At 51.8% G+C, this 13,310-nt stretch overlaps 5 protein-coding genes across 5 annotated transcripts; 2 read left to right on the forward strand and 3 right to left on the reverse strand.

The window, feature by feature from the left end:
• Window positions 1–390: 390 nt before the first annotated feature.
• Window positions 391–1,149, forward strand: J4E87_005664 (uncharacterized protein; the record flags this gene model as incomplete). Its single annotated transcript, XM_049377271.1, has 2 exons — window positions 391–946; window positions 1,010–1,149. 2 exons carry the CDS (start codon window positions 391–393, stop codon window positions 1,147–1,149), a joined length of 696 nt encoding a protein of 231 aa, XP_049232897.1.
• Window positions 1,150–2,641: 1,492 nt separating this feature from the next.
• J4E87_005665 (uncharacterized protein) lies at window positions 2,642–5,592 on the reverse strand (the record flags this gene model as incomplete). The annotated part of the gene is made up of 7 exons (XM_049377272.1): window positions 2,642–2,803; window positions 2,851–2,997; window positions 3,047–3,592; window positions 3,642–4,116; window positions 4,166–4,703; window positions 4,750–5,384; window positions 5,459–5,592. The coding sequence occupies 7 exons, from the start codon at window positions 5,590–5,592 to the stop codon at window positions 2,642–2,644; spliced, it is 2,637 nt and encodes an 878-aa protein (XP_049232898.1).
• A 434-nt stretch (window positions 5,593–6,026) lies between these two features.
• On the forward strand, window positions 6,027–6,345 carry J4E87_005666 (uncharacterized protein; the record flags this gene model as incomplete). Its single annotated transcript, XM_049377273.1, has 2 exons — window positions 6,027–6,032; window positions 6,055–6,345. The coding sequence occupies 2 exons, from the start codon at window positions 6,027–6,029 to the stop codon at window positions 6,343–6,345; spliced, it is 297 nt and encodes a 98-aa protein (XP_049232899.1).
• A 625-nt stretch (window positions 6,346–6,970) lies between these two features.
• Window positions 6,971–7,506, reverse strand: J4E87_005667 (uncharacterized protein; the record flags this gene model as incomplete). Its single annotated transcript, XM_049377274.1, has 2 exons — window positions 6,971–7,410; window positions 7,464–7,506. 2 exons carry the CDS (start codon window positions 7,504–7,506, stop codon window positions 6,971–6,973), a joined length of 483 nt encoding a protein of 160 aa, XP_049232900.1.
• Window positions 7,507–9,306: 1,800 nt separating this feature from the next.
• Window positions 9,307–11,863, reverse strand: J4E87_005668 (uncharacterized protein; the record flags this gene model as incomplete). Its single annotated transcript, XM_049377275.1, has 5 exons — window positions 9,307–9,499; window positions 9,555–9,882; window positions 9,936–10,114; window positions 10,198–10,451; window positions 11,621–11,863. The coding sequence occupies 5 exons, from the start codon at window positions 11,861–11,863 to the stop codon at window positions 9,307–9,309; spliced, it is 1,197 nt and encodes a 398-aa protein (XP_049232901.1).
• Window positions 11,864–13,310: the final 1,447 nt, after the last annotated feature.

Genomic DNA, 13,310 nt, shown 5'->3' on the forward strand with positions numbered 1-13,310 from the left:
ATACTTACAACTCAATCCTGAGTATTTCCTATACAAGTATCTTAGGCGTTTAGTGCTATTAAATTGAAATTCTCATGCTGGTTGCCTAACGGCACGGCGTATTCCACATATCCGCTCCGGTTCTTTGTCTCCACCCGATATTTCAGGCAGCAACATTCTTGTAACCACGATTCGTTCGTGACGCTAAACACAGTCCGCAGACATTTTGAGTATCGTACATATGCAAAATCATATAGGAAGTTGCAGCGGACCGGCAATTGAGTCACCATCCGATGCGTTCAAACTAAAGTGAGTATATGTATAAGGTAGCTGAAGGCAGTGAGCAACTTTCCGTACCACCAACCAGCATCACAGTTTCAGTTCCATCTCAAATTTGACAGTTCAGCAACAATGTCTTCAACCCAAACCCCCATCCGCGTCGGCGTCCTATACGAGGGAACGCAAATGACAGACCTCGCCGGCCTCGACCTCCTCGGCAACCTCACACCCCAAACCATCAACCTGATCATAGCCATGAACCCACAGTTCGTGTCCATGGCACCCCATGCCATCCCCATGACCTTCCTCTACATATCATCTACCATGGACCCTGCCCACGTAACCCCAGACATGTACGTGCGACCCACGCACACCTACGCAAACGCCCCGCGTGACCTCGATATCCTGCTTCTCGGCGGCCCGAACCCCGCTACTGTCCACGAAGAGAGTCTGGTATTTTTGAAAGAGGCGAGTAAGCAGACGAAAGTCATCCTTACCACGTGCACGGGTGGCATGTGGTTGGCGAGGAGTGGGGTGTTGGAGGGGAGGAAGGCTACGACGAATAGGGTCATGTTGGGGATGGCGAAGAAGATGTTTCCTGGGACAGAGTGGGTGGATCGTAGGTGGGTTATTGATGAGGGGTGGTTTGATGGCGCGGAGATCTGGACGGCGGGGGGTGCCGGGTGTGGTAAGTTCATTCCCCTTCGATGCTGGAGTAGCTTGAGATGTACGTTTGCTGACTTCAATACAGGTATCGACATGTTCATTGAGTATACGTACCAGAACTTTGACAAGAAGATGGTGGAGTTTGGATGTGTGGGGTTGGATTTCGACTTTGAAGGGCGTAGCGAGTTTTACAAGGGAGCGCTGCCTGATATGACCATGGCCTAAGGTTGTGAGCTCTTTAGAAGGGCACTTCAGCTTCATATAAGCTTTTGAATGAATATATGTAGCAGTTTGGGTTCCATCATGCCCCGATTATGAGATCGATGGACGACATCGTAAGCTTCCACGCTCGATTTGAACAGAGAGACTAAATACGTTCCCATGTCTTTGATGGCTGCCTTTTTTTGAGAATAAGAAAGGTTGGAATTGGTGTGAGCAAGAATCAGAAAGCCAGATCCGAATTGATCCATTCCTCGATGCGCTCCACAGCACTATAGCGACACGTCCTTTGTTTTTTTCCACTTCTCATACATGGCGATACAGGTCTCGATCGCCTTTTCTCCCATCTGATCATAATGTCAACATGTATCACTTTTTGTTCCTATTCTCTGTGACAGTTGCATTCCAAACTTCACATCAGAGTTTCACCTTTGGGTTCTGTTGCAAATCAGGTAATACCGAGGTGATTTTGTAGAAGCTACGGGTGTATAAGCTACTGAAATAATGAAGAGCCACAGGAAGGCTCATGTAGCTTGTTGTCGAGAGTTTTGAGAAAGCCTGAAAGCACAGTATCGATCCACTTGAATACCATTTGAGAGGCAGAGGCTAAAGTCCACACGGAGAAGGGAATTCACATTGTTCTGTTTGCTGTGTTTTGGAGGAATACCGGCGGAACACACACGTCGTCATCGAGTAGTTTTTGGTGATGAAGATGAAATGTCAAAGTGTAGAAGACTTCCCAGCCATGAAAGCGGAGATGACGTCTTTTGTACTCCAGCTAAGCCTCCTAGTAGCCCATGAATTATTGTAAGACTATTTTCGGGTAATGTCAGTCCACCGAGATTCCAAATCCATGTCCATGGTTGCTTTCGTTTTTTGAACCACAGCTTCAATCGATGCACACAGCAATTGCGACCACAGCCACCAACATCCGAATTTTCCAAAATCGTTTCAGAATAGTACCTCATGTAAGAATCACGATAGCGACCAACATGAATAGTAGTCGCAGTTTTTTGAGAGAAAAAGCAAAGACAAATGTTCGTCTCCTTGGGTAGCTGTTGATAAAAAAAAAAGAGTAACATTGGGAAGATCAGGCAAAGACATGGGGTCTTTCGCTGGGGTTTTGAGGCAATGATAACACCGGGCAACTCCATGACGTGCTCTCGATACTTTTTTTGAGCTTTTTGGAAAAGAGGCCGAGTAAGCAGAATGATAGAGAGTTAGAGTAGACAGACACAGATATAGTTTATATACCCTCTAGCGCATTGGCGAATATTGTGCATAGTCGTGATGATGGTGGTCATCACCATGTTGCTTGCAAGTGGCCATGAAGACGCTTGGCACATGGGTGCTATGCTACAACATGTTCGGCTTCATTAGCATTCTCCATTTTCCCATACTATGTACTTGGTATACGAGCGTGCAATATCCATGTCCATCTAGTCGTACAAGGACTTCCAACTCAAAAGAGGCGCCGCATCTCCTTTTCCCACTAACATTACTTTGCCGCTGTTACCACACCCTCATATTCTCGACTCGCTATGTAATCCAGGGTGCGCTGGAAGTGTTTCCTTGGGTTCTCGAGCGAAGAAGCGTTTTCGTTGGATTGTAGGTTGGAGTGAATGAGCTCGATGAGACCGTTGAGGTATTTCGTCGTGACCTAGTAATCGTTAGAAAAGCTTCGGAGTTTGCAAGATGGCAACTTACAGCATCGTTTTCTTGGTCGAAGTAGTAGACGTATCTGTTCAAAATCTCGACAAAGAGCTCGACTGAGACCGCGGCATCCATGCATGCGTCGGCCACACGGAGAGCACGTTGTAAGCACTCAAGCACTCGCTTGCCGTCGCGGTACAGCTATACTAGTCAGTACTGGTTTCTTGAAAGTCGGGTTGGGTTCACTCACGTTCTTCGGGTCCTCCTCGCCTAATGCCCTGATCTCAGTCGCCCACCACAGGTGACTTGCGAGGTACACTGCGCGACACTGATCCGGCTTCTTGAGCAGCTTGCTTCCATGTAACGCGCACTTCGTGATCAGGGTATCGTAATTCTCCTTGCCGAAATTCCTCGTTGTGTGTAGGCCACTCGCAATGACACACACAGCCTGGAACTGCGCTCTTGAGTCGCTGATGGCCTCCTCGTATATCGTAAACGCCTGCGCGAAGAACTCGTATGCGACCTCTTCGAAGCCGTTCTGATCTGCGACTTGACCACAGGCGATGAAGAGGCGGAGGGAGAGGTCTGCGGAGCCAGTAACGCGGGTGTAGAGTGTCGACAGTGTACTGTGCATGAACTTGTAGAGAGCGGATGATTGTGATTGCCAGTTGTCTTCGAAATGTTCGCGCTTCTTGTATTGCCGAGCGAGCTTGAGTGATGCTGTGATGATGGCGGGGGATGTGTACTTGACGCGCTCGTTGCCTTCGGCGAAGGACTTGCGTGCGGCTTGGAGGAGCTTGGGAGTTGTTAGTACGTACTATTGTCTGCACGTTGATTGAACTCACCTTGAATTGGGTATCGTTGTCCTTGCCGCGAATGAGGTGTACTATCCGCGCGAGCCATCCCTGCTCTTCTATCGTCTCTTCCGTCTCCTGTGCCCGTCTTTGAATCGGTCCTCCTGGGTATCCCTGCGCCTGCTGGATGCCTTCCCGAATGAGAACCTTCAAGATCTCCAGCACACTCTCGAGGTTCTCCACGGATGCGATGTAGGTCTGATTCCGCATCAGACTTCTTGCGACTTCGCCGGCCACGGCTCTCCGAGTCGGGTATGGTTGTGAATGTAGCAGAGGGATGAAGTTGGGTAATGCGAGCGCGGTAAAGAGAGAGATGTAGGTCTTGATCGGCGAAAGGAGGAGGCTGAGGATCTGGCTTTGAGTTGCTTGCGAGTGCAGGTCGGCGCTGTTCGCGTATTCGGCGACCTTTTGATTCGCAAACGTCAGGACTTGGTCGATGTAGTCGAGCCTTTCGGGGTAAATGTTCCTGTGAATATTAGTATCGTGCCTGGTTTAGGAAGTATGCTGGGACGTACAAGGCAAGATTTGCTAGCGATACCAATAGTCCGATCGTATCTTGTATTGGTAGCCGCTGCATCTTGACCAGCGTCTGCACCTGCTCATGGAAGATCTCGAACAGCTTGACATTGTTCGGTATGCCGCGTCTCTTCTCGATATCGCCATCTGTCTCGGTCGCTGGGGTCTCGTCGTTCTCGGCGGAGGTCTCTGCGGGTTTCGATGCCTCTTCGGAGTCTTCTTCCGTGCTTGGTTGCGTCTCTGAGGGTTCCTCTGCGTCTCCGTTCTGCTGCGCTGGCGCTGATTCGGGTTCGGCGGCCTTTTTTTCCTTCGCTATCCGCATTTGCTCCATGAGTTGTGCTATTGACTCCTCTTCCGTCCTCTTGCGCTGCTCTGGGCTTTCTGACTCGGCTTCTCTCTGCGCGTACGACGACAATCGATCCATGAGGCCGACTACGATGGCTTTGACATTTACGTGTGGATTTAGGCGTGCGACGGCGGAGAGGAACTGGTCGAGCGTGTGTAGGTGGAATTCGTCCGGGAAGACCTGGGTGACAACTGCTGCGTGTTAGTGATATCCTGAGGTCGGCAATCCGATACATACCCTCGAGGAGGTATTCCTGGGCCAAGACATCGCGACATTGCACAATCTGTTCCAGCAGCGGGTTGAGGATCTTCTTGTAGTTGTCCAGGTCGACCAGCTGGCTGAGCCTGACCAAGTTGCTGCCCACGAGGAGCTGCAGTTCCTGGCGCTCCTTGGTCCGCTGCTCGCGCTCCCTGGAATGGCCCTGGTGCTGCAGGCGCACCCACAGCTTGTTCATCTCGACAAAGTTGGTCAGGATGAAGCTGATGGAGTCCTGGAGGTTACCCTCGGGCCCCTCGCTGTCGCCCGACGGGAGGCAGTCGCGAGCCTGGCCGGCCAGATAGTAGCGCAGGAAGAGGCCGCGGATGGGGTGCTGGACGCCGCGACTCATCTCCATCATGTCCTTCATGATCTCCTTGACGGGCGCATCCTCAATGGCCATGTAGACGGTGCCGACGGTGACCATGAGGTACAGGCGCGGGATGATGTTGCCGGCATACTGGACGAGTTCGTAGAGGTCGGCGAGGTGGTTGACGGGGTGGTTCTCGCGCAGGTAGACGGAGAGATGGCGCAGGGCATCGAAGACGGCCATGTACAGCTCGTAGTACTGCTTGGGGCCGAGGCTGCTGGTGCGCAGTTCCGACACGAGGGTCGAGCTATCATGGGGGTCATTAGCACCACAAAACATCACCAGAGGGGCCCTCAGAGCTTAGAGTATGGCGGCGCGTACCTGCACTTGAGCGCATCCATCAGCTTGCCCGGCGTCTCGAGGCAGCGCCGCATGAGCATCGTCTGCTGGCGCACCACGGCCAGGGCATCTTCGAGCAGCCGGGCCTGGTCTTCTACGGGGGGCGGCGACGCCATTGTGAGCGAGAGAGGCGGATCGTCCGGGGGTGTGGAGAGCTCGTCGTGGATACGCACCGCCGCCTTGGGTGTAACCGTTCGCCAAGCACGCAGGGATGCAAGCTCCCCTTCGACCTGCGTCATCACAGCATCCACCACCATCACTCTGCCATGTCAAAACTTGGGCTTGTGCATGCATCTATTATTTAATCTATTGGTACATCGGTATTCGTCTCACAGACGTGTCTAATCTTCATAATATAACTCCTCGCCGTACTAGGCTGGCTTCCGGCCATTATTCGTATATCGTAAAACACAGGGAGAAAGGAACAGGCGGGTCGAGCCAGTCTGCCGCCAAAGCAAAAACACCAAAGAAGCCTGGACCGCAGACATCACGCAGCTAGCTATGGCGCCGGAGTGACAGCTGCAGCGGCTTCGAACGTCTTCACGCGGTAATGCGTGTGCCACATGCCATCATCATAGTACTCCGTGGGGCCATTGTCTGGCGATAGCGTGACCGTGACGAAGATTGGCTTCGGCGTCTCGACTGGCGTTGAGATGCTGCTGGAAGACAAGCTCGAGATCGTCGGTGTTGCAGTTGATGTTGCTGAAGGTACCGATGGGCTAGGAGTTGATGTACTTTTGACGGATGATGTTGATGGTGATGTGGGTGTTGGCGTGAGAATCGACGAAGCCGGTGTAGGTGTTGACGATGACGACGACTTCAAGACGCTGCTTGAGCTGCAGCTAGATGACGACGCGGGCGCCGGTTGAGGCTGGACGACAGTCGCAGTGACCTCTTGGGTGACAGTCTGTGCCGGACCGACGACTTCGACCGTCTTCGTCGTCTTGATCACCGAAGTGGCTGTTGCGACCGGGGTCGAGGCGTCTCCGCCGACATTGACAACCGAATAGCTCTTGTTGCGTGGGACAATCTCGCGGGGCTTTGACGGGTCCAAAGGCCGTCCGGTAGCCAGTGTCGAGAAAAAAGCGGCCAGTGCCAGAGTCTGAGCGTTGAGAAGCATGGTATCGAAAGGATTGGGATGGTTTATTGACTGCGCCGTTGATAGTCGTGTACACGTGTTGAGCACGGCTTCAGTGTGGGTATGCGCTGGCAGAGGACAGTGTGGGAACCACGATGTAGGTATCCGTTTATTAGATCCATAGCTGCTGTCGTGCTGCGCAATTTCTCGAGGGCTGGAAATGTGGTGGTTGGGTGATGGCTGGTCGTGCACGGACCACGGCTCCCGCGACGCGAAGCTGGCAGACGCGACAGGCTGGACTCATCCAAACTCTTGACCGTCAAAAACTTGGAACTTTGCGACCCATGTAGCATGTTGTTATCTGTCGCATCACATGTCAATGTCGGGTAATCGATACAATTACAACGTTAATTAGTTCAACGCTGTCCAAAGGCCCCGTTCCCCGGCATCTCCTGCGGCGACCTCTGGTTCAGCGCCATTTCCTGAGGATCCCGCGTTCCCTGCGCTTCGACCATTGGACCACCCTGGAACTGGTTCCCATACGGATTCGCGTTCATCTCTTGGTAGTGTTGTGACTGGTAATGAGGCTGCTTGTCCTGAGCCTCGACCTCACTCCTGTATGCCATGCCGTCCACTTCCTGGCCCTGCCTCATCCAGGACTGCGGCGGATCCGTCTGTTGCATCCTCGGTTGCATCAGAGCCGATTGTATTTGCGCCTGCTGGTTGATCTGTCGCGAGCGTTTCTTGCTATGTCGTCGGAAAGCCCAAAAACCCAGGCCGGCGAAGAGAAGAAATAGTCCTACTCCGACACCCACACCAATGCCGATCATCCTCTGTTGCGCGTCGACGGCTTTGTCTGATTTGATGTCAGTCAAATTAAACGGCTGCAAACTCGGAGGTCGGACTCACCGAAGGTGTCTTTCATATCATTTCGGCTGGCATCTGGCGTCATATTAGAGACTCAAATGTGTGAGGGAGGCAGGCATACTGACCGAACTCGCTACTTGGATTAGACATACAGACTAAGCTTCCGGATGAGTCTCTTTCGCAATCTGAAATCGATACTGAAGTTGGGAAGGACATGAAGATGGGATGGGTATGATCCCTTGATATGCAATTCTGCTCTGACGTATACTTATTGATCCTGTGTCAAGGAAATGCAGTAAGCACTAACTATGTATGCGAGACGATCTACTCGTTCTACTTATATCACAGCACAGTGATGGCAACACAGGGCTATGTGCATCCATCTCTCGTTGGAGTAGCACTGAACTAGCTACTTCGGGAAAAGCGCATGCGCGCGAGGAACCGCCCCGCCAACCGGTAAGGCTGATTGGCAGACTCACAAGATGCGGAGCACGCTCAGCCTCGTCACATCGGACGCCTTACCTGGCAGGAAGATCTATATCCTCTTTTGGAGTGCGCTACAACAATCGCGTTCAGGATTCTCGCCCAGGACTACGGTAAACTCGGATCCATCCTTACCATATATCACTGCTCACTTCGCGTGTTCCGATGGTCATGCACAGAGGCAACAGCGATGGAGGAGCGACTGGGAAACGTGCTTCATTCAATACTGTTAACAAACTTCTCAGAAAAGACATTCAGACCCCACGGAATTCTGGCAAATCCTCATCTCGCACCCGTACCTGTCGCACATGACCTTCACCTTTAGCCTCTTCCGCCGACGACTCTTGTGGTTCAGTCTCGTTCGAAGTCCTCATTCTCGCACTCTTGCTAAACTTCTTGCTCCACCACCGCGCAATGCCTCGTCGTTCACGCTCCACTGTTGCTGTTTCCTGTCCTTCCGATTCTGCCTTGTATCCACCTATCGGAACATCGCGTTCAGTAACAGCAATGTCGCTCGCGGATGACTGATGAGTAGAGCTGCGTCTTCCAAGTAGGAAGGCGGCGACTGCGATAAGAAGAACCCCAAGTATGGCTCCGATGCTGATGCCGGCGATTGCCCCGCTCGATAAGCCTGTGTTGGGAGAGGTTGAGGCTGGCGCAATGGTGTTTGGTGGTGGAAGTGCGGATGAGGAAGGTGTCACTGAAAATAGTGTAGCTGGGATTGTCGTTGCAACGGATGTTGAAGAGGAAGCATAAGATGAGGAAGAAAACGCAACGGGGGTGGGGAAGGCCCCTGGAGTCGAGCTGAACCTTTGCGTCGTGACAGGCGACACGGGCTCCGCAACAGGCGTTCCGATAGGCGATGTAGCAGACGGCGCACCTACTGGAAGAAGCGTCGTGGGAGACAAGGAGATAAGGAGGGACATATCCGTATAACGTAGGAGTCTGGAGCACGGTTTACCGAAAAGCGCACAGTAAACAAGATACTGACGAGTCTGAAGTCAACTCGTCGATGAAAACAATGAAAACGGACGAGGAGATGAGAAGACTGGCAAAGAGCAAGTCGAGAGGACAGCTATATTTGCCCTAGCCAGCCCCCACACAACTCCAGTCGTTCACTTCAGCCGTAATCTATGAATAGCCTTGTAATTGGAGATTCCGGTCTCATAACAGCGATAGAACCTCAGCCTTTGGAAAGCCAGAGACCGGATCTAGTAATGCCTAGCGAGGTCTCACAAATGAGGGTGCTCTCTCGGATAAGATGTTGGAAGAATTACTCATCGGGGTTGAGCTTGGCAGCCTGATGTCTTCAGCCTTGTGCATCACGGTGTAGTGCTGGTGGGCGGGAGCCATAAAAAATAGATTAGATGCCTCTTTTCTGATAGCAGTCATAAGCCTCTACCTACTCGGCTGGTTTCGCCTGTCCGTTCGCCATACTCGGCTTCGGATTTCCCTCAAAGCTCTTCGCATGTTTCCAGCCCGCTTCCAAAGAACTCGCAAAGAGCCGTGTAGTACCCCAGACATCGAATTGCACTGCGATACCTCGCATACCAGTTTGGATAGCCATGGGTATCTGATCCAGCCCCATCACACCACTAAAGCATCCGTCAGCCGTCTGGTCCAACGTGAAGTAACATGCGATATACGTACCCAAAGATAGGCAGATCATACTTGGCAGCTGTAGCATTGAATTTGCCCATGGCCTCGAAGAACTTCGGATCGGGATTTCCGTTCATGAATGAATGAATGTCCATACCAGCGTCAATCATGTAATCGCCAGGACCAAACATGAGACCAGAGATGCCCTCTACAGCAGCAATCTCCTCGCAAGCCTCAAGGCCCTTTAAAGATTCGATCTGAGGGATGAGGCAGACGTGGTTGTTGGCGGTTTGAACGTTGTAGGGGTCGTTGGGGTAGAGCGATTGTGTCAAGCCGGGCGTAAAAACCCACGGGCTGAATGAACGATGGCCTTTACCGTCTAGACATGCTGGGTTAGTATAGATGGCGAGGGTCAAGATATGGGGGACAAACCGCCAAAGTACATCTCCTTGATGAAGTCGCGGACTTCTTGCGCACTCTCCACATGGGGGATGACGATACCGGCGCATCCTGCGTCGAGGGCGGTAGTGAGACTCAGCTCATCATGCTTGGGTACGCGGCAGATGACCATTGATTTACCCTCGGAATGATGCTGAGCGGCGTGAATGCAACTTTATCGTGAAGGTTAGCATTGGTTTCTTATACACATTCAAGTTCTCAAAGTCTTGTCGCAATTGGATCGAAGAGAACTTACTCGTGCAACGTCAATCGGTTGTACATGCCGTGCTCAACATCCATCCAGATGAAATCCGGCTTGGTGGAGGCAATCAACTTGGTCACGAAGGTACTTGGGATACCTTGCGCAATGCCCATGAGGGTCTTACTCGCATCTGCCTGGGCGTCTTTGAGTGCTTGTTTGAGGTTTGCAGGTTGCGTGAGCATAGCGGCACGGTAGGGTGCTTTGGCATGGAGCTCGGGCTGATCGCTGTATGGCTTGAAGTCCGCCATCTTGGATGATGTCTTCAACGTTGTGGATTTGGGAGAGATTGGAAGTGCAGTAATATCGTGAGCGACTTTAAGAGGTTGAAGCTCGTATGTTCTGGTTGAATTGCTGACTTTGATGTGCAAAGAATACTCAGTCTTTATACCTGCTGAGTATATCTCCACATCTTATCATGCGTGAGTAAGCGGTAGTACCGTGTAGTCGCACCCGCATGTTTCGGAGCGGCCATGACTGCTGCCTTGGTAGGGCGAAAAGTCGTCCGGTCTAGATACACAACTGGGCAACGTCGAGGATGACGGTGGCCTCGCCCGGTTAGCGCTTATTACCGAAGACTTCTTGCGCTGACGATGCTATGCGTTAACACAGTGCTAATCCCGCTCCATCATAAGATTGTCGTGAGATGCGCGCTACGGAAAGACCGACGACCTTTCGCACTAGCCTGCACAGGTGCGTACTGCGCAGCGTGTCAACATTGCACGTCTGAACGGATCATAGAGGTTTCGACGAACAACAATGGTCTTCTTTCTTGATGAGTGATTTTGGTTTCTTCATTACTATCGTAAGTGCTGACGCCGAGCAATTGTGGACAGTTGCAATCTACCGTGCTGCATGGAAGCGATCATGCAGGTGTTGTGTAACACATGCAATTCGGCCGAATGATGTCCCGAAACGCAGTGACATAAGTGAACAATCTGCTTTGTATACTACAGAGTGTCCGATAATCGTACTCAAGTAGGATTAGACCGTGGTGTATGGGGCTTTCACGTAGTATCATGACACGCAGCCTTGCGTTACCCAACGGTGATAACAGTTAACTCCGAACATCCATCAAACAGGGTATCGAACTTCCGGCCGTGACGCTCTCGTCTCATCTGAACAATTTTTTTGAAAGGTTATAAGAACATTCCAGGTCTTAACGCCGAAGGTAACCTTGGAATGTAAAATGTCCTCTGACCCGGTCCCACCCGGGCGGTGTAGACGTGTGCGAATGGATAAAGTATTCACAGAAAGGTGTCGTAGAACATTAAATGTAGTGCCGATAAACTCATCTTAACGTTGTGGTATTCGAATAGACTGGCGAGGGATGTACGACTATCGATGGGTGGGCGCATTGACACTCTGGCGACGCTGGCCGAGCAATATATGTGCTTGAATACAAGCTCGGGGATTGAACTGATATCTCTCTTGTCGCTTGCTTGATAGCACCCTTTTCCGCGTCGTCAATCTCTACACTCTTCTTCTCCATCTCTTCTGGTGCCATGAGGCCAGTGTTCTTCTTTTGCTTCATACGCTTTGGTATGTCCAAGATGAGAGACGTAACGACAATGAGGGCTAGCAGGCCTGCTACACCACCGACAGCGATGATGGCGACGACACTGGTGGAAAGACCGCCGAGTTTACCTGACGGTCCTGACATTGTGATCGAAAGATGGTGGTTGGCGTTGGCTGAGGTGTGGTTGACCGATGCTGTAGAGGGCTGTGACAGTGATTGGAAGAGGTTTATATGAATGTACGTCAACGTGGTATGTCGTCCAGCTAATTGCGATAGAGAAAAACGAGTGTGAGCGTATTTGTAGCGCCTGGAGGATGCAGTTACACCTCAACACCATCGCGGCGCTCCAGTCTCCTTATACAAACCAGCACACCACCTTGTCATCCATTTCCCCAAGCAAAGAAGCGAGCAAAGTTTCCCATGTCGAGCCATTCTAGCCTTTCAAGAATCCACATTGTGCTGAAACTTCAGCTGGTGGCTTTCTCATCGAACAAATGCAGCAACGCTACAACTTTCCTGAGGCCAGCAACGCAAGCCACGAGACTTGGCATCATGGGCCTGATGTTTTGTCTCGTCAGCGGATGAGCTTCCGTGCGAGTGAGAATAGTCGAATGTCCCAAGCGGCACTCTTCGCCGCGTGGGCTGATTTGCTTAGGGGTGCTAGGGCTGAACGCTAACGCGATGAGGTGTTTTGGGCTTGATGGCTGTATCGAATTCAGAGCGCCTTTATTTTCACCGGATGAGTGCGCTCGAAGCGAGAGATGTGTTGTGCAGCGCATCGGTTAGCGGCACCTCAGACCGGTACCTGACGAGATCCTTCGTGTTTTCTTTTCTAAAAGCTCTTTTGGTCAATCTGGAAGTTGCATGGCGTCCTGTGGTGGCGTGCTGGCCAGCGCAGCGCTCAGGTATGTGTAGAACAAGGACCCGAACTCAGATGCAAGCGATGACAGAACAGCATGACTGACCAGTGCGTTGTTTTGTCCACGCGCCGATGTTGTTATGAGAAGTTTGTCGGCGCGGCCGAGATGCCGCTGAAGGATTGATGAGTGACAGCTAGCAGCCACTTAGCGTCGTTAGCGCCTGCCTGACTCCACGTTTTTCGGTTGCAGCCGCGGCAGTGTTCAGCTGGGACATGGGCTTCGCTTCACACAGTCACAACGTGGAGATTTGCACCATCATTACTCGCACGTTGACCCTGCTACCAGATCTACGGGCTCCCGGTACTTTTGAGGTTGCTGCTTTCCTCGCCAGGAAAGCGAGCTCGAGCCCATGAGACAACTTTGGAAACTTTCGGCTTCACCTAGCAAGAGATTGCGCCGATAGAGGTTCATACTACTGACATACTATCTCGAAGCCGCTGTCGCACACCAGGACGCGAGACACAATATGCGCCCCCAAACGTTCGGATGCTACTCGATCGTCGATCGTTGGTATCGTTCTCGGAGCTGGCACCCCCGCCTTGCGATTAAACGAAGCGTCATTGTAGTCAGCTTTCCGGCACGTAAGCGATGGGCATACTTCCTCCAGGCCTAGAATCGTGGGATTTTTTCGAAGCATGCCAATGTACGGTGTAAGCCATGCAAGAGACAGG

The sequence above is a fragment of the Alternaria ethzedia genome, assembly GCF_023757985.1.
Source record: "Alternaria ethzedia strain BMP 0044 chromosome Unknown scaffold_12, whole genome shotgun sequence".
NCBI classification, from domain to species: Eukaryota; Fungi; Ascomycota; class Dothideomycetes; order Pleosporales; family Pleosporaceae; genus Alternaria; species Alternaria ethzedia.